General features: G+C 49.1%; 2 protein-coding genes across 2 annotated transcripts in view; both read right to left on the bottom strand.

The window, feature by feature from the left end:
• The window catches only part of RASSF5 (Ras association domain family member 5), a 33,582-nt gene extending 21,341 nt beyond the window's left edge, over positions 1-12,241 (bottom strand). Inside the window, exon 1 of the mRNA XM_058819366.1 lies at positions 11,929-12,241. Within this exon, the coding sequence (XP_058675349.1) occupies positions 11,929-12,241 (313 nt within the window). The remainder of the gene's footprint in view (positions 1-11,928) is intronic.
• A 4,864-nt stretch (positions 12,242-17,105) lies between these two features.
• IKBKE (inhibitor of nuclear factor kappa B kinase subunit epsilon) overlaps positions 17,106-27,054 on the bottom strand; it is a 17,281-nt gene continuing 7,332 nt past the window's right edge. The window contains exons 8-15 of the mRNA XM_058819222.1: positions 25,493-25,557; positions 25,319-25,399; positions 24,634-24,673; positions 23,423-23,524; positions 20,798-20,894; positions 19,573-19,670; positions 18,200-18,271; positions 17,106-17,334 (exon numbers count right to left, since the gene is read on the bottom strand). Of these exons, the coding sequence (XP_058675205.1) occupies positions 17,301-17,334; positions 18,200-18,271; positions 19,573-19,670; positions 20,798-20,894; positions 23,423-23,524; positions 24,634-24,673; positions 25,319-25,399; positions 25,493-25,557 (589 nt within the window). The 3' untranslated portion in view covers positions 17,106-17,300. The remainder of the gene's footprint in view (positions 17,335-18,199; positions 18,272-19,572; positions 19,671-20,797; positions 20,895-23,422; positions 23,525-24,633; positions 24,674-25,318; positions 25,400-25,492; positions 25,558-27,054) is intronic.

The following is a 27,054-nucleotide window of genomic DNA, read 5'->3' on the forward strand; positions in this document are numbered from 1 at the left end:
ACTCTTACTGTGAAATATTTCCTTCTTAATTCTAACTTACATCTAGCTTGACACAACTTGAGACTGTGTCCTCTTGTTCTATCCGTTGTCGCCCGGAGAAAGAGGCCGACCCCCAGCTCACTACAGCCACCCTTCAGGAAGTTGTAGAGAGCGATGAGGTCGCCCCTGAGTCTCCTTTTCTCCAGGCTGAACAACCCCAGCTCCCTCAGTCGCTCTTTGTATGGCTTGTGTTCCAAGCCCCTTATTAGTCTCGTTGCTCTCCTCTGGACACGCTCAAGTAACTCAACGTCCCTCCTAAAGTGAGGGGCCCAGAACTGGATACAATACTCCAAGTGAGGCCTCACCAGTGCCGAGTACAGGGGAAGAATGACCTCCCTGCTCCTGCTGGCCACTCCATTTCTGATACTGGCCAGGATGGCATTGGCCCTCTTGGCTACCTGGGCACACTGCTGGCTCATATGTCCCTTCTAACACACGTCCCATTTAACACATATGTCCCTTTTCAGGCATGTGTCCTTTTAACACACATGTCCCCTTTAACACACATTTCCCTGTTCAGACACACATGTTCCTTTTAACACATATGGTCCTTTTAACACACGTGTTCTCTTTAACACACGCGTTCCCTCTAACACACATCCCTGTTCAGGCACACATGTCCCATTTAACACATATGTTCTTTTTTAACACATGTCCCTTTTAACTCACATGTCCTCTTTTAACACACCTGTCCCCATTCAGCCACATGTCCTTTCTAACATACATGTCCCTTTTAACACAGGTCCCCATTCAGCCACATGTCCCTTTTAACACATGTCCCTCTTCAGGTACACGTTCCTTCTAATACACATGTCCTTTCTAACACACATGTTCAGGCACATGTTCACCAATCACCCCTGCAGAGGGCAGGCACACGGTGCCACCACGGCCCCGAATCACCCCTGGACAGGGCAGGGACATGGTGCCATCAGCAGCTCCAGAGAGGGCAGGGCCAGGTGCCAGGAGTGGCTGAGCTCCTGCCCCAGGTGCAGCAGGGCATTCCTGTGCCTGTTTTCTTTGGATGCTGCCCCAATGGCACACATTAACCCATTCACACCCGGGTGACCTGCACAGAGCAGCTTTAACCCCTTCAGGCACAGGGCCCTGCTCACCCCCAGCTGCAGAGGGGCACGTTTGGCACAGGCAGCTCCAGTTATCCCAAATTCATGCTGTGCCCACCACTCCTGCAAGCCCCAGCTCCTCCAAACCCTCCTGACTGCAGTGCCCAACCTGCTGCCACTTTAATGGCCCACCTGAGCCTTTTAATTTTTAACTGCCAGGCAAACAGCCTCACATTTACTTTCTACACTGCCCAAAATTCCAGAGCGGTCACCAACCTGGAAAAAAATAATTCTATCCTAAAAACAAGGCAAGAGATTTGATTCCACAGGAGGATGTGAGTGCCTGTCCCTGCAGCAGCCCCATAACCACTGAACTTTTATTTTAAATACACATCTTCTTTCTTTTTCCTTTTTTAAAAATTTTTTTTCCCCTTTAGCATTTGGGTCATTGGTTTTTCATGTCTGGGGCTTGCAGGAAAGCAAAGGAATATCCCATGTTTATATCCCATGTTTGCTCTGGAAACTGATTTCTGCTCAACTTTTATTTTAAATATGTATCTTCTTTTTCCTTTTTCTTCCTTTTTTTTATTTAATTTCTTTCCCTTTAGCATTTGGGTCATTGGTTTTGCATGTCTGGGGCTTGCAGGAAAGCAAAGGAATATCCCATGTTTGCTCTGGAAACTGATTTCTGCTCAACTTTTATTTTAAATATTTATCTTCTTTATTTTTCCTTTTTCTTCCTTTTTTTTTTTTTCTTTCCCTTTAGCATTTGGGTCATTGGTTTTGCATGTCTGGGGCTTGCAGGAAAAGCAAAGGAATATCCCATGTTTGCTCTGGAGACTGATTTCTGCTCAGCTCTGGTGAATTCTGCAGTGCCTGAGGATGAGAATGAATGAGAGGAGCTGGGAGCTGCTGCCTGAGGGGGGAAACATCAATCTCCAGGGAAAACAGGGAAATCATTTATCATTTAACATTCATCTGGCATGAGCTGTCTGTCATTCTCCCATTCCAAGCCAGTTGTCTCAAGTCAGCCTGGGGGAAAAGCAGGGAGATTTGGCTTTTATTTTATTTTTTTTTTTAATTAGAGATAAGCTGCAGTTCCACAGTAATTTAATGCATGACCTTTCCAGCAACTGGAACAGCTTTGCAATGGGGGGCATTGGCCAAGTCTTTGCTGGAGCTGCCAGCTGGAGAATGCTCCAGCTGTGGCTTCACCTGAGCATCTGCCACCACCACAACGTCCCCTCTGTCCCCTGTGCCCATTTGGGACCAGATTTTCACATTTTGGCAGCTCCAGCACGAGGAGCAAAGGTGTCACACAGGAAATCTGCACCACAGAAATGCCAAATTGCCAGGCACTCCTGGATCAGCCCCATCGTGGCCTTTCTCTGTGGGATTAAAGGGTGACACCTCCTTAGTCACCATCCCCTATTAACAGACCCTAATCACCGAGGATCCGGTGGGGAACACTAATTTTAGAAACCCTGCACAGCTTTAGGAAGCAGCCACGTGAGCAGTTTGCCAAGAGGAGCAGGATGCCTCCACTCAGGCTTGGAGATAATTTCCATTCCAGTCAAACAATGGAACACTTGGAAATGCAGTTTAAAAAAAAAAAAAAAAAAAGAAGAGGGAGAAAAAGGTCATGATACTGTGAAAAGCTTTGGTGGGAAAGGAATTTCCCTTTTTTCACAGGTAAAGTCACTCGGGGTGGGGGGTAAAATGGGCAATATAAATGCCCATTAAATGCCCACCTCAGTGCCTAAACATAGTCACAGAATGGTTTGGGTGGGGAGGGACCCTAAAGCTCCTCTGCCAAGGGTAACCCTTCACCTGCCCCAGCTGAAAGCTTTGGGTCCGGGATCTTTCAAAAATTGGGAGCAGCATTTAGCAAAGGCCACCTGGTTAGTTAACACCCGAGGTTCCACCAACGGAGCAGGTCCTGTCCAGGGATGGGGCAGCCACAGCTGCTCTGTCCCATCCTTCCAGGGAAGAATTTCTCCATTTTTCCCACCCCAATCCCCCCATTCCCACCCCCAGACCCCACAGGGCACCTTCCAGCTCCACCTGACCCAGGTGGGAATGGGGACAGAAGGACAAGGAGGCTCCACAGGTGCTCCACAGGTGTCTGAGAGCTGGCACAACGTGGCAGGAGGGAGATTTCCCCCAGCCAAGCTATGGAATCCTGCAGGGGCTCACCCAGCTCCACGTGCAGGGTGGGTTTTGGGTTTTGCAAGCCTGAGCTGCTCCTGTGTGCCTGATGTCACTGTGGGGTGACCTCAGGGGTGGCAGCAGGATGTGGCCCTGTGGCAACCCACAGAGCAAACCCAGGGAAGGTTTCAATCCTCCTGAAACACTGCCCCAACCCTGCAGCTCCATCCCTGCAGGCTCACCTGGGCACTTTTAGGTCTGAATCAGATGGTTTGGACTTAAAAAGAAACTTTCATAATCATGTTGTTTATTACTTGTGTTTTGTAGCTTTAACACACATGTCCCCTGTAACACATGTCCCTGTTCAAGCATGTGTCCCTTTTAACATACATGTCCCTTTTAACACAGGTTCCTGTTCAGGCACATATGTCCCATTTAACACACATCCCTTTTAAGGCACACATGTCCCTTTTAATACACATGCCACCATCCAGCCACATGTCCCTTTTAATGTGTCCCTGTTCAGGCACATGTCCCTGTTCAGGCATACATGTCCCTTTTAACGCATCCCCTTTAACACATGTCCTTTAACACATGTCCTTTTTAACACATCCCATTTAACACATATATCCCTGTTCAGGCACGTGTCCCTTTTAACACACATGTCCTTTTAAACCATGTCCCTGCTCAGGTACATAGGCCAAGAAATGCTAATAGTGCTCTGTAATCAGGAAATAGTTGGCTTCTGGCTGTGCTGGTGTGAATTATAACAACTGTGTTGTCTCACCCTTCAAATGAAAAATGGAATAAAAGTTTTTAACACACCTCTCAGTTGCCCCATCTCTGGCTCAGCAAAGGGCACAGTCATATTTCTGTTTGTTACTTACTTAAAGCATTCTTTTGCTTGCACTAAGCATTGCTGTATCACAACACAGCAATTTAATGCTGTGAAATTCTAGTTAGTTCAAAGGGCATAAATTATGTTTGATAATAGTTACAAGTTATTGTTTGAAAAAGTCTTGGCAATTCTAAGGTCTTAATTAAAACTTTCTTCTTTGTCTATACTTTCATCTATTATCTCTGTGAGATGTCGAGAACTCTCTGTGAATTTGTTTTTTACCTCTCCCTTGTATGATAAAAACTTCTTAGATAGTTTTGTTCATCATTCATTGCACACACTGAAGTATGCAAGGTATTACCACTAATATAACTACTAAAACATATATAACTAATACATAGAGACTTATCTTGCCAAGTTTTTTTTTAGCTAAGGTGCAAAGCTTCATTTTTGGAACAAATCATTTAACTAGGACCTACTATCTTCTTTAATTTGAGCTGTCAAATCTTTTAGCTTTTGCATGTTTTCATGGATGGATTTAGTATGATCTGACAGGCTCATCCAACACAATCTGCGAGGTCCCTGTGCCACTGCAGCCTCTGGCAGTGACAGAGCTGTCACCACAGCTGCTGGCATGATTTAACCAACCCCAAATTCCCCTTTGGGGTAGCAGCTGGCACAGCAGTCATGCCCTGAGGAGCCAGAGGGGAAGGTGAAGCCACCTGGTGCCACAGGTGTGGTGCCAGCTCTGTGCCCACCCAGGCAGGGTCCCTGTGACATCAACAAGGGTCTGAGGGTGAGGGAAGAGAGGAGGATCTGACTCCATGTTATAGAAGGCTTGATTTATTACTTCATGATATATATTACATTAAAACTATACTAAAAGAATAGAAGAAAAAGATCTCATCAGAAGGCTAACTAAGCTAAGAATAGAAAGGAATGATAACAAAGATTTGTGGCTCAGAGAGAGAGCCCAAGCCAGCTGACTGTGATTGGCCATTAATTAGAAATAACTCTATGAGACCAATCACAGATGCACCTGTTGCATTCCAGAGCAGCAGATAACCATTGTTTACATTTTGTTCCTGAGGTCTCTCAGCTTCTCAGGAGGAAAAAATCTTAAAGAAAAGATTTTTCATAAAAGATGTCTGTGACAATTCTTCTCCTGGGAAGCTGAGAAGCCTCAGAGAAAAAGGAAAAGAATAATTATCTCTTTTGCTGCTTTGGAATGTGTTTGGAGATTGTTTATCCAACAGGTGATTGTTTCATTGAATTCCTGTGAATTGTTTTGATTTATTGGCCAATTATGGTCAAGCTGTGTTGAGGCTGGAAAGAGTCACCAGTTTTCATTATTATATTTTTAGCATTCTGTCTGTATCCTTTCTGTATTCTTTAGTATAGTTTAGTTAGTATTCTGGAAAGAGTCAGGAGTTTTCATTATTATCTTTTTAGCCTTCTGCAAATATCTTTTCTGTATTCTTTAGTATAGTTTAGCATTCCTCAATATAATATAGCTTAGCTCTCAGGAGGAAAAATCCTAAGGAAAGGATTTTTCATAAAAAGACATCTGCAACAGATCCCCATGTCCAGGTTGGGCTCAGCAGTGCCAAGGCAAAGCCCACACCCCAAAAATCAGCAGCAAACCCACCCAAAAACCCTGAAATGCCACCAGCACCTACCTGGGAGCAGCAGCACCTCCCTGCTGGGCCTCCGGGGCGGGCACAGTCCCCTGGAGCAGGCCTTGCCTCGGGGGAAATGCCTGAAGATTTCACGGATTCTCTTTGTTACAAGCCCAAAACACGAGGCTGCTCCCTCCTCCCCCTCTGGCATCCTCCAGGAGCTCTCCCCAACCCCAAATGCTCTGGGATAAAACTTGTTCCAGTGCCTGCTGTGTCTGCCCCCACCAGAGGCCTTTTCCCTCACGGAGATAAAGCCCTGACATTGGCCATTTACAACCTGCTGCCATCTGAAGGGTTATTTATTTATTTTTTTGAGCAGCTCAGGGCTTGTGCATCTCCTGTAAGCCATGGAAAACTTTCTATTTCTGGGGCTTTTTGCTTGATAAGATAAAATAACCCAACAGAAGAGATTAGGGAGAGAAAGCGCAGGACTCGGCCGTGCGCTGGGAGGTCTCTTTCCGCCATCCTCCCTTCTCTCTGTGCTGCTTTTCAGCACTTTTAAACACTGCTTTTTCAGCCTTTTAAAGTCTGAGGGGAAAAAAAAATCCCCAGTGTTTAATCAGAGGTTAAAGAGATACACTGAGATTAATTATATTTGTAATATTGATTTAAACTCTGCACATAGTTAAGAGAGGCTCGTAGAGCCATCCATGAAAATCAGGATCAGGGCTTTAAGTGACTTTTTAGTGATAGAACAAGGGTGATGGCTTTAAAATAAAATAGATTTAGATGAGATATTGGGAAGGAATTGTTCCCAGTGAGGGTGGGCAGGCCCTGGCACAGCTGTGGATGCCCCTGGATCCCTGGAAATGTTCCAGGCCAGGTTGTGCAGGGCTGGGAGCACCTGGGACAGTGGAACATGTCCCTGCCATGGCAGGGGTGGGGTGGGATGAGTTTTGAGCTCCTTCCCACCCAAACCATCCCATGGTGGATCAGTTACAGCTGCACCGGGTATCCCGTGATGGGGTGGGACACAAACACCAGTTCAACCATGCCCCTGAAATCTGCCACTTTGTACCCAGTCCCCGTGCCCTCCCTGCTCAGGACAAACAGCCCCCAGCACCCTGCACCACACAGGGGGTGAAAAAGATGGAATTCAGCCATTCCAACCCTGTCCTGAGCAGCAAAAGCACTGAGATCTCTCAGGGGGCTTTTCAGTCACCTCCCTCCTTCCCAGAGCCACAACAGCAAACTCCACTGAGCCTCACTGGGATAAAACAGAGAGAGAAACCCAAAAGCCAACCTGCAAAGTAGGGAGAAGCCCAAAAACCAAGCTGTAAGGTGGGAGCTGGAGACCAGCAAACTCCACTGGGTTAAAACAGAGAGAGAAGCCCAAAGACCAACCTGCAAGGCGGGGGCTGGAGCCTGGGCTGGCGTCTCTCTCCATAACCCCTTCCCAAGGCACCCAGGTGGAAGGCAGCAGGAAACATCACCCTGGCAGAGCCGAGGCAGCCCAGGAGCCGGTCCCACAGCTCTGGGCAGATCGCTGTCCCTGCCCACAGCCCCTCTCTTCGCGGGGAGGAGCAGGAGGAGCACACCCTGCCTGCAGTGGGTGGAGACACCCCCGGACCCACCCTGGACCCCACCCTGTCCACACCCATCCCCACCTGGCAGCAGGAAAAGCTGCAGGATCTGCCTGGATCAGCTGAACGGGACAGAAATGCAAAGTGCTGTCGGCGATTGTTGTTTACAGGGGTGAGGCTGAGTGTGGGAGGAGAGACACAGAAGCCACAGGAGCAGCAAAGTGGGAGCAGAGCCTGGTGCAGGTAAAGGACTCGGTAAAGAGCTCCTTATCTTAAACAAACGGCTCCCTGAGAACCAGCAGCCTTAGACATGAAGTTTGCTCTACAAATCAGAAAGAGAAATGGTGTTTTACCAGCTTAAGGAAACAGGGGCGGATTCAGCACAGGGCCTGAACACAGAGGGAGCTGCTCAGGGAGATCAGGGTGGCTCCAGGGCTGAGGCACAAACCCCATTTGGGTGCTGACGTCTCAGCTTTGCTGGGCTGAGCAGAGGCACAAGCTCCATTTGGATGCTGAGCTGAGTAGAGCAGAGCAAGGGAACAAACCCCATTTGGATGCTCAGGGGCTTTGCTGAGCAGAGCAGAGGCAAAAACCTCATTTGGATGTTGATGTTCTTTGCTGAGCTGAGGCACAAACCCCATTTGGGTGCTGAGTTTTGCTGAGAAGAGGCACAAACCCCATTTGGATGCTGAGTTTTGCTGAGCTGAGGCACAAACCCCATTTGGGTGTTCAGGGGCTTTGACCTGAGCTGAGCAGAGGCGCAAACCCCATTTGGATGCTGAGTTTTGCTGAGAAGAGGCACAAACCCCATTTGGATGTTGAGGTGCTTTGCTGAGCTGGGCTGAGGCACAAACCCCATTTGGATGCTGAGGTCTCAGCTTTGTTGGGCTGAGCTGAGGCACAAACCCCATTTGGATGCTGAGAGGCTTTGCTGAGCAGAACAAGAGGTCCAAACCCCATTTGGATGCTCATGTTTTTGCTGAGCAGAGTCACAAATCCCATTTGGATGTTGAGAGACTTTGATGAGCTGAGGCCCAAACCCCATTTGGAAGCTGAGCTGAACAGAGCAGAGTCACAAACCCCATTTGGATGCTCAGGTTTTTGCTGAGCAGAGGCACAAACCCCATTTGGATGCTCAGGTGATTTGCTGAGCTGGCTCTGTGTGTCGAGGGCTGCAGATCAAAGCTGGCTCCAGCTCTGCAGAGGTGCTGGGCACGCTCTGAGGTTTCCCTGCAGGGCTGCCCCACGCCAGCCCTGCCCACAGGGAAGCAGCCAGGGCTGGTTTCCTTGCAAAGAAACCCTTCATTTTATCAACACAAATATCAAAATCTTTGATTTTTGGCTATCAGAGACACCAAGCCATTCCCACCCAACCCTCCCCAGCTCCGAGCCCAGCCTGGTTTCTGTGCTGTCCCAGAGGCCAGGGGAACACACAGAGGGCTTTGAAGCTGCCGTGAGTCACCAGGATACCCAAGAACTGCACCCAAACAGCCCAGAGCACCTCTGCACCCTGCTCCTCCCTGCTGGCAGGAAAAGCTGTCTGTCCCCCAGCAGCAGGACAGACATTCACACCCACACAGAGGTGATTTGTTTTACTACAGACAGCTCTGGGAGCTGACAACACAAAGCCATGCGCATGAGACAGGAGCTATTTAAGGCACAGCTCCTCCTCCTGCCCAAACCATTCCCTCCAAGGCTGGAAATGAGGATTTTCAGGGAATTCCAGTAGGATTTGCTCCCACCTCCCCACCCTCTCACGCTGACACCAGTTGGGAGCAGGATGCTGGATGTCTGTCCTGCACAGAGCCTGGAAAATTCCAAATAAAAGCAGGGAAAAAAAAGGCTCCCAAATGTCTCAGGAAACATCTGCAATAGCCCCAGGTGCAGCACCCATGGGCAGAACTTGGGTTAAAATCAGAAAAGTCTTCCTGAGACTCCTTTTCTCTAGAATGAACTGTAAATAATCACATAAATAAATAAATAAATAAACAAACATTATACATTTATTTATTTATAATATTATTATATATAATATTTATTATTATATATAATATTTATTCATTTAGTTATTTAAATAACTAAAATTATAAATGTAAATAAATAAATGTCACCTTCCCATTTTAATATTACAATTTAATATTTTATATTAATGTATTAATTTACTATAAAATATTTTAATATATTTAATATATCAAGTGAATATTAATTTTAATATTAATGTAATAATATAATTACATTATTAAATTTGATTATTAAGTTTAATTATTAATTTTAATATTACCATATTAATATACTTAATTTAATAATTAATAATGATGAAGCTAATATTAATATATATTTACTATTACTTTTCCATCACTAAATACAGCCAGATCTGACATAAATAAAAATAGGCCAGAAGTGCACAAACAAAAAACCTGAGTATCCTCAGGCTGCAAGTCAAAAAGCAAACAAGCAGCAACTCTGCATCAGAAAGAAAAAAAATAAATGTTCACTGAAGGGGGAGAGCACGCCCCGTCTGCAGCTCTCAGGCATTTTTAATGGGAATCACTATTGGGATGACAGGGAATGCAGATATGAGTGTCCCTCCCCCCCAGCCCGGTTGTTTGGGGAGTTTTTGAGGCAGAACTACTCCCACAGTCTGCATAATTCTCTGAAATGAAAAGGGAAATGGTGTTATTTAAAATCGGTTTCAATATAAGTATGGAAAACATCCTGCCAGAGGAGAAGTCCCTGAAAACAGCTCTTTATGCAGCATTTCGCAACACCACAAAATTCTGTGAATTTCTACTTCAAGTCAGGATTTCAAAGCACAAAAACCTCACCTCACACCTCATCCCAGCTTCAGGGGCTGGTGAAAAAGCCTCAACAATTATTTTTCCCTCAAATAATCCTTATTTCTCCTAAACTAGATATTTCTTTAAGCACACTCATTCATGCCAGGAGCTCCCAGCCCCGGGGAATCTCCTGGCCCTCAGCAGCTTTTGAGGGAATGAACCAGGAATGCCAACAGAAAGCAAAGGTGCACCCTATAAATCAGATTTACATCAGATTTACACCCCGCTCCTGCCACCAGGGTGCAGCCCCGCCGTGTCACGTTGTGGTGGCGGCTGGGTGACATTTAATTAACAGCAGTCATTAGGGCTAAGCCCTAATTCGCTGCAGCAGGGCCAGATGGTGCTGCTGCCTCCCCCGGCCGCCCTTCATCCCAAACGACACCGCAGAGAGCCCTGTCCGCCCCACAGATCCCAAAAAAACATTGAATGGGTTTGTGAGCTGAGGAAAGCCAAGCTGGGCACCAGGAATGCCTGAGCCAGGCACTGATTACCCCGGTGCCCTCTAAACAACCCCAAAAATGAGCAGCGACCATTCCCCCACCCCAGTGGGATGGGTCAGTCCCAAATTATCACCGGCACCGCCTCCCTGCCCTCCACACCCATCACAGGTACAGGTGATGCTGTGGGCACAGAGCTGCAGGGAATGGCATCAGCATTGCCAAAAATCCAGAGGCTCAGCTGACCCCACCAGGAAATTTTGCCAAAAGTCCAGAGGCTCAGCTGACCCCCACCAGGGGAAATTTTCAAGTGCCTCAAGGCCCAGCAGCTGCATCCCAAAAAAGTTTCCCCGACTGAGCGGGGCAGGAGAGGTTTCACAGCCAGCGGGGCTCAGATCCCAAAGTTATCAGTGACACAGCTTTGATAAAACCTCTTATTTTCCCTTCCAACCACCCCTAACACGGGTCACTCCCAGCCAGGGGAAGGATGAATCTCCTGCAGAGCACCAGCAGCATCAGGAGCACTGGCACAAGCCATCACTGGCACAAACCATCACTGGCACAAGCCATCACTGGCACAAACCATCACTGGCACAGGCCACCATTGGCAAAGCCATCACTGGCACAAGGCACCCAGGTGGAATGCATCAGGAAACATCACCCATCATTGGCACAAGCCACCACTGGCACGAGCCATCCCTGGCACAAACCATAATTGGCAAAGCCATCACTGGCACAAACCATAATTGGCAAAGCCATCACTGGCACAAATTCCCTCACCCGGGGTTCGGGCAGAGCTTCAGGCACAAATTCCCGAGGACTTTACCCCTCGCTGTAACGCTTTACATAGGCCAACCCTCCCTGCTCACCGCTGATGCCAACCCCGCCCAGCAGCGATCATCATCTCTTTCCTGGAAAAGCTGCGTTTTCCAAACCCGCCCGGCGACCCCGGCCCGTCCCAAACCGGACCTGAGGGGTGCAGAGTGGGGCGAGGGGAGGGAGAGGGGCCGGGGCAGAGTCCGGGCAGGGTGAGGGATGCGGGGAGGGCAGGGGTGCGCGACAGCGAGGGACAGGCAGGGGACAGAGAGGGAACAGCGAGGGGCAGGAAGGGGACAGCGAGGGACAGGAAAGGGACAGTGAGGGGCAGGAGGGGGACAGAGAGGGGCAGGTAGGGGACAGGCAGGGGACAGCGAGGAGCAGGTAGGAACAAGCAGGGGACAGTGAGGGGACAGAGAGGGGCAGGCAGGGGGCAGGCAGGACACAGCGAGACGCAGGCAGGGGACAGAGAGGGGCAGGCAGGGGACAGCGAGGGGCAAGCAGGGGATAAGCAGGGGACAGCATGGGGCAGGCAGGGGACAGCACTCACAGTCGCAGCGCAGCGCTCGCTCCCGCACCGCCTCCCCGCACAGGTCGCACCATCCCCGGCGCGGCAGGCGCGGGGCGAAGCGGTGCCCGCGGCCGCGCTCGGGGGGCTCTCGGGGCGCCCCGAAGATGCTCCGCACGTCGGGCAGCAGCCGCGGGGCTCCCCCGCGCCGCCGCAGCCGCCGCGCAGCCCTGGCCCCGCCGGGGCTCCCCTCGGGGCGGGCGGGGGTCGCGGCGGGGCCCGGCGGGCGGCGCATGGAGCCGGACACGGGGGGCGGCAGCGGGCGGGGGCACGGCGCCACGGCCGGCGATGCCATGGGCTCGGAGCGGCGGCGGCGGCGCGGGGCGGGCGCTCGGCCCGGCCGGAGGGAGGAGACACGGCGGGGAGGGCGGGGGAGGCACCGGCAGCGGGCGCCCCTCCCGTGGGACCCGCCCGGGGTCGGGGTCGGGGTCGGGGTCGGGGCGCTCCGCGCTCGCTGCCCCCGCGGTGTTGGCGCTGCTCGCCCCGGCATTCCCCGGCCGCGCACGGAATGTCCCCGCGCTCTGTCGCTGGGAATCCCCGCTCCGATGGGTGTCCCTGCCGAACAGTCACCCCCGTGCGGCTGGGATTGGGGTTCACCGGGGGGCTCTCCCTGCCCGACAGTCACCCCCGTGGAGCTGGAGTTGGGGTTCCCCAGGGGGATCTGTGCATCCCCCGGGGGGCTCTCCCCACCGGACACTCACCCCATGGGGCTGGGGTTCCCCGGGGTGTCCGTGCATTCCCAGGGGTGCTTTCCCTGCCTGACACTCACCCCATGGGGCTGGGGTTCCCCGGGTAGGGGTTCCGTGCATCCCCCGGGGGGGCTCTCCCTGCCCGACAGTCACCACTGCGTTGGGATTTGTCACCCTGCCCTGCTCCTCGCTGGGATGGGGATGTGGGATTGGGGACAGCAGGGTGGGATCTGTCACCCCGCCCTGCTGCTCCCTGGGATGGGGAGGTGAGATGGGAAGATGGGATGGGGATGTGGGATGGGCCCAGCAGGGTGGGATTTGTGACCCTGCTGCTCCTGGGATGGGGCTGTGGATGTGGGCACAGCCCATAAATCACTCTGGGGACAGGCAGAGGGGGTGGCTGAGGGGCAGCGTGGCTGAGCCTTCCCACAAACATCTCCTGCTCCCATCTCCCATTCCCAGCCCATTCCTCAGGGATGTCCCTGCAGGACAGTGACCCCCGTGGGGCTGGGTGAATGTCCGGCACAGGTTAAAATATTTTGGGGGGAAAAAGAAAACCCCAAGTAATTAACATTGGCGGGAAAACTCTTGTTTCATTTGGATTCCAGAAGTCCCCTCTGCACCATTCTGGACTTTCATTTTCCCAATACTATCCCATGGGAGACAGCTCCATAAAAATCAGGATTTTAAAGAGGGAGAGTGACTTTTTAGTGATAGGACAAGGGGGATGGCTTTAAACTAAAAGAGATTTAGATGAGATATTGGGAAGGAATTGTTCATATTCCCATTGTCCATTTGCATTCAGGTTTTTGGGAGAGAAGGGAGGGAGAGGCAGAGCTGGGCTGGGTGAATCCAGGCTTAGGGGAAGCTGAATTTGACGTCTCCCGTGTGCTCCTGAGGACAGGATAAGCTGAGAATATCCAAATCCTTTTCAAGGATTTTAATTTGAAGGGTGGATTAAAACACTGGCTCTGAATCACAGCAGCCCAGTGCCATAAGCAGCCCCTAATAACAGCTTCAAACCAAAGGAGGAATAATGCAGCTGGGAAAATTGGGGTTTTGCTCTGTGCTAAGCCGCAAGATTAATTTTTTGGAAGGTATTTTCCTTCCCAATTCAGGATTTGCTTTCATATCTCCTCTGCTTCTGCTTGAAAACAGCAGCAGATTTATCCCTCAGTAAATTCCACAAAAGTTTGTTGGTTTATCCTATGTCCTCCAAACTGTTCATTGTATCAGGAATCACCTACAATAAAGGAAATTTCTGAGAGTGAAGGTCTACTTGGCACCTGGCTGGGAACCTCCTAAAACCATTCTGGACTTTCATTTTCCCAGAAATATCCCAGGAGACATCTTCAGTCTCTGTTCTGCAGCCTCTGGGCATAAAAACACTAAATAAATGTAATATTTTCTGTCCCCACAGCAAGCACAGCCTGCAGAAGAGACTCGTGACACTCATTATCCTTCCCAGCTGTCCCTTCAGGTATTCAGGTTAAAATATATTTTAGGCCACAGGTTAAAATATTCTTTGGGGGGGAAAAGAAAACCCCAAGTAATTAACATTGGCAGGAAAACTCTTGTTTCATTTGGATTCCAGAAGTCTCCTCTGCAGCTGCTGTGTTACAGCAGTTAAAGCACGACAAGGGCTATTAGGAAAAGTTCTTTTTTCTGTTTGCCAAGAAATAAATCCCTTTTAGCTGAAGCCAAACATGTTTCAGGTCAAATGCTCAGCTGGTGCGAGTCAGTGCAGCTCCACTGAGTGCCAGGGGGTGCAGCAGGGACCCTGCTCCTTTATGAAAATCAGAAAATTCTGCCTGGATTCGAAATAACATCCATTAGAAAGCCCAGAAAATAATTCTTGGGAGAGAAGCTCTGAAGGGATGGATTAGCTCCACCTCAGCACAGCAAACAGTTGGGTTTGCCATTCAGGATGTTGGTTTTTATAATGAAAATGAATGGGGAGCTCTGGTGCCAAATTCCAGCGGGGAAATGTTTCCTGGGCGGGGGAGGCTCCTGGGCGCCCTTGGCATGTTCCTGCAAGAAACTCAGGCTGGGCACAGCCCTGCAGCTGCTGCTGCTTCTGCTTCTCCTTCCTGCTGCTGCCTTGGCACGGGGGGAGGGATGGGATGGGCCAGGATGGGTGGGGTGGGCACAGCAGGGTGGGATTTGTGACCCTGCTGCTGCTCCTGGGATGGGCACAGCAAGGTGGGATTTGTCACCCTGCCCAGCTTTGGATGCTGCTCCCCGGGATGGGGATGTGGGATGTGCCAGGATGGGTGGGGTGGGCACAGCAGGGTGGGATTTGTCACCCTGCCCAGCTTTGGATGCTGCTCCCCAGGATGGGGATGTGGGATAAACCCAACAGGGTGGGATTTGTCATCCTGCTTCTCCCTGGGATGTGCCAGGATGGGTGGGGTGGGCACAGCAGGGTGGGATTTGTCACCCTGCCCAACTTTGGATGCTGCTCCCTGGGATCGAGATGTGGGATGTGCCAGGATGGGTGGGGTGGGCACAGCAGGGTGGGATCTGTCACCCTGCCCAGCTTTGGATGCTGCTCCCCGGGATGGGGATGTGGGATAAACCCAACAGGGTGGGATTTGTCACCCTGCTTCTCCCTGGGATGGGCCAGGGTGGGTGGGGTGGGCACAGCAGGGTGGCATTTGTCATCCTGCCCAGCTTTGGATGCTGGTCCCTGGGAGGGAGATTTAGGATGGGCCCAGAAGGGTGGGATCTCTCACCCTGTCCTTCTGCTCCCTGGGATGGAGATGTGGGAGTGGGAGGAGCCCAGGAGGGTGGGATCTGTCACCCTGCCCAACTTTGGATGCTGCTCCCTGGGATGGAGATGTGGGAGTGAAATGGGGCCAGCAGGGTGGGATTTGTCACCCTGTCCTGCTGCTCCCTGGGATGGGGATGTGGGATAGGTCCAGAAGGGTGGGATCTGTCACCCTGCTGCTCCTGGGATGTGCCAGGATGGGTGGAATGAGCCCAGAAGGGTGGGATCTGTCACCCTGCCCGGCTTTGGATGCTGCTCCCTGAGATGGGGATGTGGGATGGGTCCAGCAGGGTGGGATTTGTGACCCTGCTGCTCCTGGGATGGGGAGGTGGGATGGGGATGGGCCCAACAGGGTGAGATTTGTCACCCTGCCCTTCTCTCTGAGATGGGGATGTGGGATGGGAAGGTGGGATAAACCCAGCAGGATGGGATCAGTCACCCTGCCCTGCTGCTCCCTGGGATGGGGATGTGGGATGGGTCCAGAAGGGTGGGATCTGTCACCCTGCTGCCCCCTGGGATGTGCCAGGATGGGCCCAGCAGGATGGGATCAGTCACCCTGCTGCTCCTGGGATGTGCCAGGATGGGTGGAGTGGGCTCAGCAGGGTGGGATCTGTCACCCTGCCCGGCTTTGGATGCTGCTCCCTGAGATGGGGGTGTGGGATAAACCCAGCAGGGTGGGATCCCTGTCCTGCTCCTGCCTGGGATGGGGATGTGGGATGTGCCAGGATGGGTGGGATTTGTCACCCTGCTGCTCTCTGGGATGGGGCTGTGGGATGGGTCCAGCAGGGTGGCATTTGTCACCCTGCTGCTCTCTGGAATGTGCCAGGATGGGTGGGATGGGTCCAGCTGGGTGGGATCTGTCACCCTGACCCGCTGCTCCCTGGGATGGGATGGTGGGATAAACCCAAAAGGGTGGGATTTGTCATCCTGCTGCTCCTGGGATGTGCCAGGATGGTGGGATGAGCCCAGCAGGGTGGGATTTGTCACCCTGTCCTGCTCCTGCCTGGGATAGGGAGGTAGGATAGGGATGTGGGATGGGGAGATGAGATGGAGATGTGAGATGAGCACGGCAGTGTCGAATTTGTCACCCTGCCCAGCTCTGGATGCTGCTCCCTGGGATGGAGATGTGGGGACAGCAGGGTGGGATCTGTCACCCTGTCACCCTGCTGCTCCTGGGCTGTGGATGTGGGCACAGCCCCTAAACCACTCTGGGGACAGGCAGGGGGGTGGCTGAACCTTCTCACAAACATCTCCTGCTCCTGCTCCTGCTCCCACCTCAGCTCCTGACAATCCCTATGGCTGCTCCACACCTGCCCTGGCTCATCATCAGGGAATTTTGGCTCCTCATCAGCCCCCAGGTCACAGAACAGCCGGGAAAGGAGCAGAACCATTGTCCCCAGCAAAGGGCTGGGCCAGCAGGGCCCTCTCTGTGCCATTCCCGAGGGACAGCGAGGTGGCAGGGATGTGTTCCCCCTCCATCCTCTTCCTCTGGAGCAGGGAAAGGTTGGCAATGCCTTCCCACAGCCACCAGCACCACTCCAGCACATTTAAAGTGGGAGTCATTCCTGAATAAATAAGAGGATGAAAGATTAAAGCTCTTCTTCTCTTCATCTGACACAGTGATGCAGATAAACCATGAAAACCAAGTCCTTCAAGCGTTTTTTTTTTTTTTTAAAAAAAAACCAAGAAAAATATAAAACCCCACTGGATTTTCTGGCCAAACTCGCTCAGGGCACTCGGGGCTGATGGGGGAGAAGGTGCAAAGTGCTGGGGCACAGAGGTAGGACACGGAGAGCTCCCAGGGCACGGGGATCCAGCAGCTCTGTGGCTCCAGGGGCTGTGAATTCCCTCTGCTGGGAAGGTTCGGCTCAGCAGTTGCACCTTCACCGCGTCCCTCAAACGCTGGGAGCAGGAGCAGCCCCACCCAACCTGCAGGGACAGAAGGGTTTGGATCAGAGGTGGTCCTAAAAACAGGGCTGGATTCCCAATTTCTAGAGTTTTATCTTTTAAAACGGATGGATGTCTTTTAAAACAGGGCTGGATTCCCAGTTCCTTGGGTTTTGTCTTTTAAAAACTGCTGGATGTCTTTTAAAAGAGACTGGATTCCCAATTCCTTGGGTTTTGTCTTTTAAAAAATAATCACAGACTGTGGGTTTTGCAGAGGTTTTCGTGCAGAAAAATCTGTATTTAGTTCCCCGTGGCAGTGAGCAGCAGTGAGTGCTGGGGAAAAGGGAAAAGGCTGGAAAAGGGGGGATGAAATGATGGAGAAATTCTTGTCTAAAACACCAAGAAAGAGAAATTCTGCTGCTGCCAGCCCACGATGCAAACAGGGGGCAGGTAAAAACCCCATGGAGAGTGAGTGTGGCTGTGCATGGTGGGAGACACAGGGAGCCCACCCAGAGCATCCAGCACAGCCTGGGTGGGGGGAACAGGGTGAGGAGCAGGGTGAGGAACAGGGATCCTGTGAGGAGCAGAGTGAGGAGCAAAGATCCTCCTGGGAGCAGGGTGAGGAGCTGGGGAGGAGCAGGGTGAGGATGAGGAGCAGGGTGAGGAGTTGGGATCCCATTGGGAGCAGGGTGAGGATCAGGATGAGGAGCAGGGATCCTGCTGGGAGCAGGGTGAGGAGCAAGGATCCCACGAGGAGCAGAGTGAGGAGATGGGTGAGGAGCAGGGATCCCGTAAGGAGCAGGGTGAGGAGCAGGGATGCTGCTGGGAGCAGCAGCCCAGGGTGCACTCACTCACTCACTCACTCACTCACTCACTCACTCACTCACTCACTCACTCTCACACTCACCTCTCAATGATGCTGTTGTTGAGCTGCAGATCGCAGGCGACCGACCTCATCTGCTGCAGCAGCTCCTGCATCCTGCAGGGACACAGCCTTTAGGGGCAAATCCAACCCTATTTCCTGCAGGGGACACAGCCAGCCCCAATTCCTGCATCCTTTAGGGGAAAATCCAGCCCTAACTCCTGCAGGGACACAGCCAGCCCTCATTCCTGCATCTTTAGGGGAAAATCCAACCCTAATTCCTTCAGGGATACAGCCAGCCCTAATTCCTGCATCCTGCAGGGGTAAATCCAGCCCCAATTCCTGCATCCTTTAGGGGCAAATCCAGTCCCAATTCCTGCATCCTTTAGGGGCAAATCCAGCCCCAATTCCTGCATCCTTTAGGGGAAAATCCAGCTTTAATTCCTGTATCCTTTAGAGGCAAATCCAGCCCTAATTTCTGCATCCTGCGGGAGTAAATGCAGTCTTAATTCCTTCAGGGACACAGCCAGCCCTAATTCCTGCATCCTTTAGGGGAAAATCCAGCCCCAATTCCTGCATCCTTTAGGGGAAAATCCAGCCCCAATTCCTGCATCCTTTAGGGGCAAATCCAGCCCCAATTCCTGCATCCTTTAGGGGCACATCCAGCCCTAATTTCTGCAGGGGCAAATCCAGCCCTAATTCCTACAGGGGCAGATCCAGCCCCAGTCCTGCATCCTTCAGGGGCAAATCCAGCCCTCGTTCCTGCACTGCTCATCCCCTGTTTCCCATGGGAGCAGCTCCTGCTGAAGGGCTGGGATGCCCCATAGGACACTGAGCAGGGATCACACCCAGCAGGATCAGACACAGAACCCTCACCCCATTCCCAAGATGAGCAGCAGGAGGATCTGTCCCGCCCTGAGGAGCTGGGCTGTCCCCAGACCCCTGTTCCTAAGGGTGGGAAATGGATTTGTAGAGAATTCTTAGGGTCTGACAGAAAGCCCACACAGTATGCAAGCTTTGAGATAAGAAATATTGATTTAGCAATGTTATGGAATAAGATAGATGTTGTTGAGAGAGAAATGGAGCTAGAAAAAAGTTTCAAAAATGGCCTTACAAATAAAACTAAATACTTTGGAGAAACAGAATTATGAAAGATGTGTTATAGTGGGACCCACGAGGGGCAGTTTTAGATGATTGGTTTTAAGGCATTTGCATCATGGTGTGACAAAAAGTTAACAAGCTAAGAAATGCTTATGGTGTTGTGTAATCAGGAAATAGCTTCTGATTGTGCTGGTGTGAATTGTAACACCTGCATTGTCTCACCCTTCTCACAAGACTGAAAATGCAATAAAAGGTTTTAACTCTCAGTTTCCCCATCCTTGAGTCACACAAAGGTGTTTTCCAAACCCAGGACTCACCTCAGAGCCATCTCCTGGCAGGCCTGGCTCAGGGGGACAGGGGCAGGCACAGGAGGGGCCAAATTCCATTGCTTCACCTGGAGAAGCCTGTCCAGAGCCTGTGGAGATGGAAATGGAGATGGAGATGGAGATGGAGACAAAGACGGAGATGGAAATGGAAATGGAGATGGAGATGATGATGGAGATGGAGACGGAAATGGAAACGGAAACAGAGATGGAAATGGAGATGGAGATGGAGACGGGAAATGGAAATGGAAACGGAGGTGGAAATGGAAATGGAGATGGAGATGAAAATTATGGAGATGGAGATAGATGGAGATGGAGATGATGGAGATGATGGGGATGGAGATGGAAATGGAGATGGAGGTGGAGATGGAGATGAAAATGATGGAGATGGAGATGGAGATATATGGAGATGGAGATGATGGGGATGGAGATGGAAATGGAGATGAAGGTGGAGATGGAGATAAAAATGGAGATGAGATGGAGATGGAGGTAGAAATGGAGATGGAGATGAGATGGAGATGGAGATAAAAATGGAGATGGAAATGGAAATGGAGATGGAGATAAAAATGGAGATGAGATGGAGATGGAAATGGAGACGGAAGTGGAGATGGAGATAAAAATGGAGATGAGATGGAGATGGAAATGGAGATGGAAGTGGAGATGGAGATGGAAATGGAGATGGAGATAAAAATGGAGATGCGATGGAGATGGAAATGGAGATGGAGATGGAAGTGGAGATGGAAATGGAGATGGAGATGGAAGTGGAGATGGAAATGGAGATGGAGGTGCAGATGGAGGTGGAGAGTGCTGGCAGTGCCACACCAGGGGCTGTCCATGGGGCTGACCCAGAGCCAAACAGCAGCACCCACAGAGTCACACCCAGCACTGCTGCAGGACAATTAAATAAATGAACCCAAGCCCCAGCACACTGCCAGGGAGCTGTGCCCCAGCTCAGCAGCTCTGCTGTGGCAGCTGGAGGTGGAGCAGCATTTTCCTCCCGCTGTAATTGCCATTTATTGGGCACACACTCCCTGTGCCAGGCAATCCTTGGCACCAGCACCACCTTTGCCAAAGGTTTCCCTGCTCACACAGCAGGACAAAACAACACCTCCAGCCTGGATCACCCATGGAAAGGGGTTCAGGAACCCTGCAGGGCTCCCCTGGTGAGCCCAGGTGCTGCTGGGGAGCAGCAGGAGGAGCTGCAGCCCTGTTCACCCACGCCCTGCAGGCAGTCCTGGCACTCCATCATCTCCACACCGCAGGCACTGATGTGGTTGCTGAGCCTCTTCAGCTGCTTCTTGATCTCACAAACTTTCCTGGAAAGAGGAGAAAATTATGTCAAAACTCCCAGGCAACACTTGGCATCGTTAATTTATTTTATTTTATTTTACTTTACTTTATTTTATTTTATTTTATTTTATTTTATTTTATTTTATTTTATTTTATTTTATTTTATTTTATGCATATTTTATGCATATTTTATTTTATTTTATTTTACTTTATTTTATTTTATTTTACTTTTATTTTATTTATATTTTATATTTTATATTTTATTTTATTTTTACTTTATTATATTTTATATTTTATATTTCATTTTATATTTTATATTATTTTATTTTTATATTTTATTTTATTTTATTTAAATATCTTACTTATTTTTATTTTTATTTTATATATTATTTTTATTTTATTATATATTTTATTTTATTTTATTTTATTTTATTTTATTTTATTTTATTTTATTTTATTTTATTTTATTTTATTTTATATTTTTTTTGGTGTGTTTTAATTGCACGCTGCTTTCTGCATAGCTGTCTGCATTCAAAATCCTGAAGGGAAGAAAATGAGTCAGGGCTTGCTGTAATTGCAGCTGCAGCAGCCACCATTAGGCCAGGTTATCCAAACAGCACTAAGAGCTAATTAATCAGGGAAAGTTGATTGGAAATGAGGCAGCTCAGACCTGTCAGTTCACCCAGCACAGCCTGGGCCTCTTGTTCCTACCCAAAAAAGGCTCCACACACCCAGCAGGCACGCCAGGAGTCGCATAAAAAAATAAGAATGTTTGTTTTGGCTTTAAAAAAACAAAGGAAAGAATATTTCAGGTGAATGATCCACCTCACGTCCCCAGAAAAACAACCACCACCCCACAAACCCTGGCAGGAAACAAAACAGCACAATTACAACTGAAGGAAGGAGAAATTAAAAATATCCAGCTGTGACTCACGGTGCTTTCTCCATAAGGAGAGGAAAACAGGTACAAAAATACCCCAGGAAAACGTGGGGAAGGATTTTTCCTCCCTGGGAGCAGAGGTAAAACCCTTTTTAGAGTTTTTTTAGTGCTTTTAGTGCTTTAGTGTCCTGCACTGTGTGGGTTCTGTGGGGCTCCACATGCAGGAATTGGGGAATCCCAATCCAAGAGAGAATTCCCAGAGAAACTGAGGCAGATTTCATCGCCTGGGTGTGATGAGGGGACTGTTCTGGTCCTCAGAATGAAACCTGCCTCTGGGTGAGGGCTGGCAGCAGGAAAACCCTGGTGGGACAAGCTGGGAATGGGAATGGGAGAAGGATGGGGAAAGACTGAGGAAAAAACAGGGGAAAAAACAGGGAAAAGACAAAGAACTGGGGAAAAGAAAATGGGAAAAGACAAAGAACTGGGAAAGGACAAAGAACCGGAGAAGGATGGGAAAAGACTGGGGAAAAAAACAGGGGAAAAAACAGGGAAAAGAAAAAGAACTGGGGAAAAGAAAATGGGAAAAGACAAAGAACTGGGAAAGGACAAAGAACCAGAGAAGGATGGGAAAAGACTGGGGAAAAAACAGGGAAAAGAAAAAGAACTGGGGAAAAGAAAATGGGAAAAGACAAAGAACTGGGAAAGGACAAAGAACCGGAGAAGGATGGGAAAAGACTGGGGAAAAAACAGGGAAAAGAAAAAGAACTGGGGAAAAGAAAATGGGAAAAGACAAAGAACTGGGAAAACACAAAGAACCGGAGAAGGATGGGAAAAGACTGGGGAAAAAAACAGGGGAAAAAACAGGGAAAAGAAAAAGAACTGGGGAAAAGAAAATGGGAAAAGACAAAGAACTGGGAAAAGACAAAGAACCGGAGAAGGATGGGAAAAGACTGGGGAAAAAACAGGGGAAAAAACAGGGAAAAGAAAAAGAACTGGGGAAAAGAAAATGGGAAAAGACAAAGAACTGGGAAAGGACAAAGAACCAGAGAAGGATGGGAAAAGACTGGGGAAAAAACAGGGAAAAGAAAAAGAACTGGGGAAAAGAAAATGGGAAAAGACAAAGAACTGGGAAAACACAAAGAACCGGAGAAGGATGGGAAAAGACTGGGGAAAAAAACAGGGGGAAAAACAGGGAAAAGAAAAAGAACTGGGGAAAAGAAAATGGGAAAAGACAAAGAACTGGGAAAGGACAAAGAACCAGAGAAGGATGGGAAAAGACTGGGGAAAAAAACAGGGGAAAAAACAGGGAAAAGACAAAGAACTGGGGAAAAGAAAATGGGAAAAGACAAAGAACTGGGAAAGGACAAAGAACCGGAGAAGGATGGGAAAAGACTGGGGAAAAAAACAGGGGAAAAAACAGGGAAAAGAAAAAGAACTGGGGAAAAGAAAATGGGAAAAGACAAAGAACTGGGAAAGGACAAAGAACCGGAGAAGGATGGGAAAAGACTGGGGAAAAAAACAGGGGAAAAAACAGGGAAAAGAAAAAGAACTGGGGAAAAGAAAATGGGAAAAGACAAAGAACTGGGAAAGGACAAAGAACCGGAGAAGGATGGGAAAAGAGTGGGGAAAAAACAGGGGAAAAACTGGGGAAAGAAAAAGAACTAGAGAAGGTACCTCATCCTGCTGCTGTGCAGGGCCAGGGCCTCCTGGTACTGCTGCACACAGTCATTCTGGAAAATGGACAGAACCCTCCTGGCCAGGTTCCCCAAATTCAGCCTAAAGCCAGGAATAAGAGAGAAAATAGCATTATTTCATTAATGTGTGAAAAGGAACATCACAGGAGGCCTAAAGCTGCCTCCTGGCTGGAGAAAGAAAGGAGCTACAGGGAAAACAAACCCTGGCTGTGATGGAGAGGGAGGTTTGGGGATACAAAAATACAAAACACAAAGAGAATTTTGGTTCTGGAGGTTTAGGGGGATACAAAAAGCATGTGATACAAAAATACAAAATACAAGGAGTATTTTGGTTTGGAGGTTTAGGGTGTTTTGGGGGATACAAAAGGCATGTGATACAAAAATACAAAATACAAAGGGAATTTTGGTTTGGAGATTTAGGGGATTTGGGGGGATACAAAAAGCATTTGATACAAAAATAGAAAATGTAAAGAGCATTTCCCAAAATCCCCATTTCCATCTCCTCACTTGATAAAGCAGACAGCACTTGGAAGCACTTGGAAGCCCTGGATGATCAGAAATGAATTACAGAGAAGACAAAATACCCCTGGAGAGGGAGGTTTTGGGGGATTCTCTCCCCTGTTCCCCCTCCAAGGGCACTCTGAGAAATCTCTGCCTTGGATTTCAAGGCAAATGCTCAAGGTTAGACTGAGCGTTGAGACAGAGGAGTCTGTGGAATTTCACCCTCCCTGCTGCACGCTGAAATGGGAATTTTGTTTCTTGCCTGCGCTGAATTCCCCTGGTTTGGGTGGAAACTGAAAGGAGAATTCTGAAACGTACCAAACCCATCAGGCACTTCACAAGCAGATGGGGAAGCAGGGACACTTTCCAAATCACCATCTCAGTGCAAAAATTGCCTTTTTTTGGTCTTTTGCTCACACAAACCAAGTCCTGTGTGAGCCCAGCCCGGGATGGGTTTGTCCCCTCAATCAGCACAGGGAGTGACCCCAAAACAGCTCCCTGTCCCCACCTCTGCAGAGCTGCTCCATCTCAGAGGGCTTGAAACCTTCCCTGGAGAGCTCCTGCAAGGAGGAACCACACAGGAACCTCCTCCAGGGCTCTCTGACAGCAAAAAGGACAATTTAAACCCTTTGGGACCCGCCCAGAGCCAGCAAGGGGCAGGACCTGGGGAGGGGACAGGGTGGCACTCACTTATCCAGCTTGTGGATCTGCTCCTCGTTGTAGCTCAGCCCTGGGGAGGAAAAACAAGGTCACCACACATTTGCTGCTGACAGCCCCAAAAAATGGGCAATTTCACACAGCACAGAGCTGGCTGAAGGGGATTTTCCTTGTGGGTATTTTCAGTTAATTTAAAAAAAAGAATAGAGATAATTTCTCGCAGGCTGAGCCTGGGAATCTCAGAGGAGAGGATCCAAACAATTTTTATTTCTCTTTCTGTTACCATTGTTTATAGGTATTGTCCTCCAGAGTGTGTTACTGATAATTCACCAATAGTGTGAGAGGTTTTCACTTTGACACCAATCAGTCTTAAGTCCACCATGGTTTCTATATTGATAATTCACCAATAGGTGAGAGGTTTTCACTTTGAGACCAATCAGGTTTAAAGTCCACCACTGTTTCTATAAGAACTGTAAATTCATAATAATTAAGTGGCTTTTCATACCTTTTGCATCATAGAGACAATGATAATTATTGCCCAGCTGGGGGCTGCTACCACATTTCTGGACACAGAAATAGAAAAGCTCTGCAAGGTTCCATTGAGTCACTGCTGTTCCAGCAAACCCAAATCCCCCATTTTCCCTGCAATGTCCCATTTTCCCTGCACAGGGACAGTGCAGGGACATTCCTGCCCGGTGTCCCCAGCCCCAGCACTCACTCAGACACGTCCTGGCCTTCTTGAACTGCTTGTGGATCATCTGCATCTTCTCCAGGCAGCATTCCATCTGCTGGATGCTGCAACGGGGCAGGGAGGGGGGCTGAAATCAGCATTTGGGCTGAAATCAGCATTTGGGCTGAAATCAGCATTTTGGAGTCAGATTATCCCTTTGGGGTGGGATGTGAAGCTGCTGCCTGTCTGTGAGCAGGGACATCACCCCTGTGTGTGTGTGTGGCACCCTGGCAGGGGAACTGCTCCATCCTATGGGGCTCTGCTGGCAAGGAGGAAAGTTGGACAAGAAAGTCTCACAGATATGTGTGTGCTTAGCAGAAAGATTTTTAAATGTTGAGTCTGATGAAAAAATAGAGATGGAAGCAAGTTTTGATATAGAAGGAAAGAATTAATGAGCCAATCTTACTGGATAACAAGGAAGGAGGGAGGGGAAAGGAAGGAAAGGAAAGGAAAGGAAAGGAAAGGAAAGGAAAGGAAAGGAAAGGAAAGGAAAGGAAAGGAAAGGAAAGGAAAGGAAAGGAAAGGAAAGGAAAGGAAAGGAAAGGAAAGGAAAGGAAAGGAAAGGAAAGGAAAGGAAAGGAAAGGAAAGGAAAGGAAAGGAAAGGAAAGGAAAGGAAAGGAAAGGAAAGGAAAGGAAAGGAAAGGAAAGGAAAGGAAAGGAAAGGAAAGGAAAGGAAAGAAAAGAAAAGAAAAGAAAAGAAAAGAAAAGAAAAGAAAAGAAAAGAAAAGAAAAGAAAAGAAAAGAAAAGAAAAGAAAAGAAAAGAAAAGGGTGTGTTGGTTAGAAGGGTTTTTTATGGCTTAGAGCAAAGGATAAAATAAACCCAGCCCAAGCAAGAAGATGTTTTTACCAAGCACAATGATAGCACAGGCAAACAAGTCAGCAAAGTTGCAAGTAGAAAAAAGGTCTCAGAATTTTCCACTGCAAGAAAACTGAGAAACAACTCCTAGCTTAAACTGTAATGTACTGACTTTGAGTGACTGGAGAACAGTGACATGAATATGGTAATTACAGTAGTTATGATAGGCTATAGATAAAAGTTAAGGTATAGATTGGTTCTACTGTATTGAGATGCTCAGGAAGAGAAAAGTATAGAATGCATTGTAACCAAAAGAAAAGTATAGAATGCATTGTAACCAAAACAAAGGGGTCTCCAGGCCTGCCTGCAGCTGGAGGTCACAGCTGTAGGCACAGCTCTGTCACCCATGACCGTGGACTGCTTTAATGTCCTGGATACAATAAACTGCATTTTGGAGAGCCCCTGGAGTCCCACATCTCTCATTCAGGCTCTTACAGGGCTCCACATCCAGGAAAAATCCCATTTCCAAGAGAGAATTCCCACAGAAACCGAGGCAGATTTCCTTGCCTGGGTGTGATGAGGGGACTGCAGGACACAGTTCCTGTCCTCAGAGTGAAACCTGCCTCTGGGTGAGGGCTGGCAGCAGGGAAAGCCTGGTGGGACAAGCTGGGAATGGGAATGGGAGAAGGATGGGAAAAGATGGGAAAAAAAAAAAAAAAGGAAAAAAACAGGGGAAAGAAAAAGAACTGGGGAAAGAAAAAAAATGGGGAAAGAAAAAAAACTGGGGAAAGGAAAAAAAAAAAACCTGTGATAGGGCAGGGAAAAGGCAGGGAGAACACAGGGACAGGGCAGACCCTGCCCTCAGCTCCTGCAGAAATTCTGTGCATCCAAACCAAACTTCCAGCCTAAAAACCCCCTCCACTTGT

This window comes from Ammospiza caudacuta, chromosome 24 (assembly GCF_027887145.1).
Source record: "Ammospiza caudacuta isolate bAmmCau1 chromosome 24, bAmmCau1.pri, whole genome shotgun sequence".
Lineage (NCBI taxonomy): Eukaryota > Metazoa > Chordata > Aves > Passeriformes > Passerellidae > Ammospiza > Ammospiza caudacuta.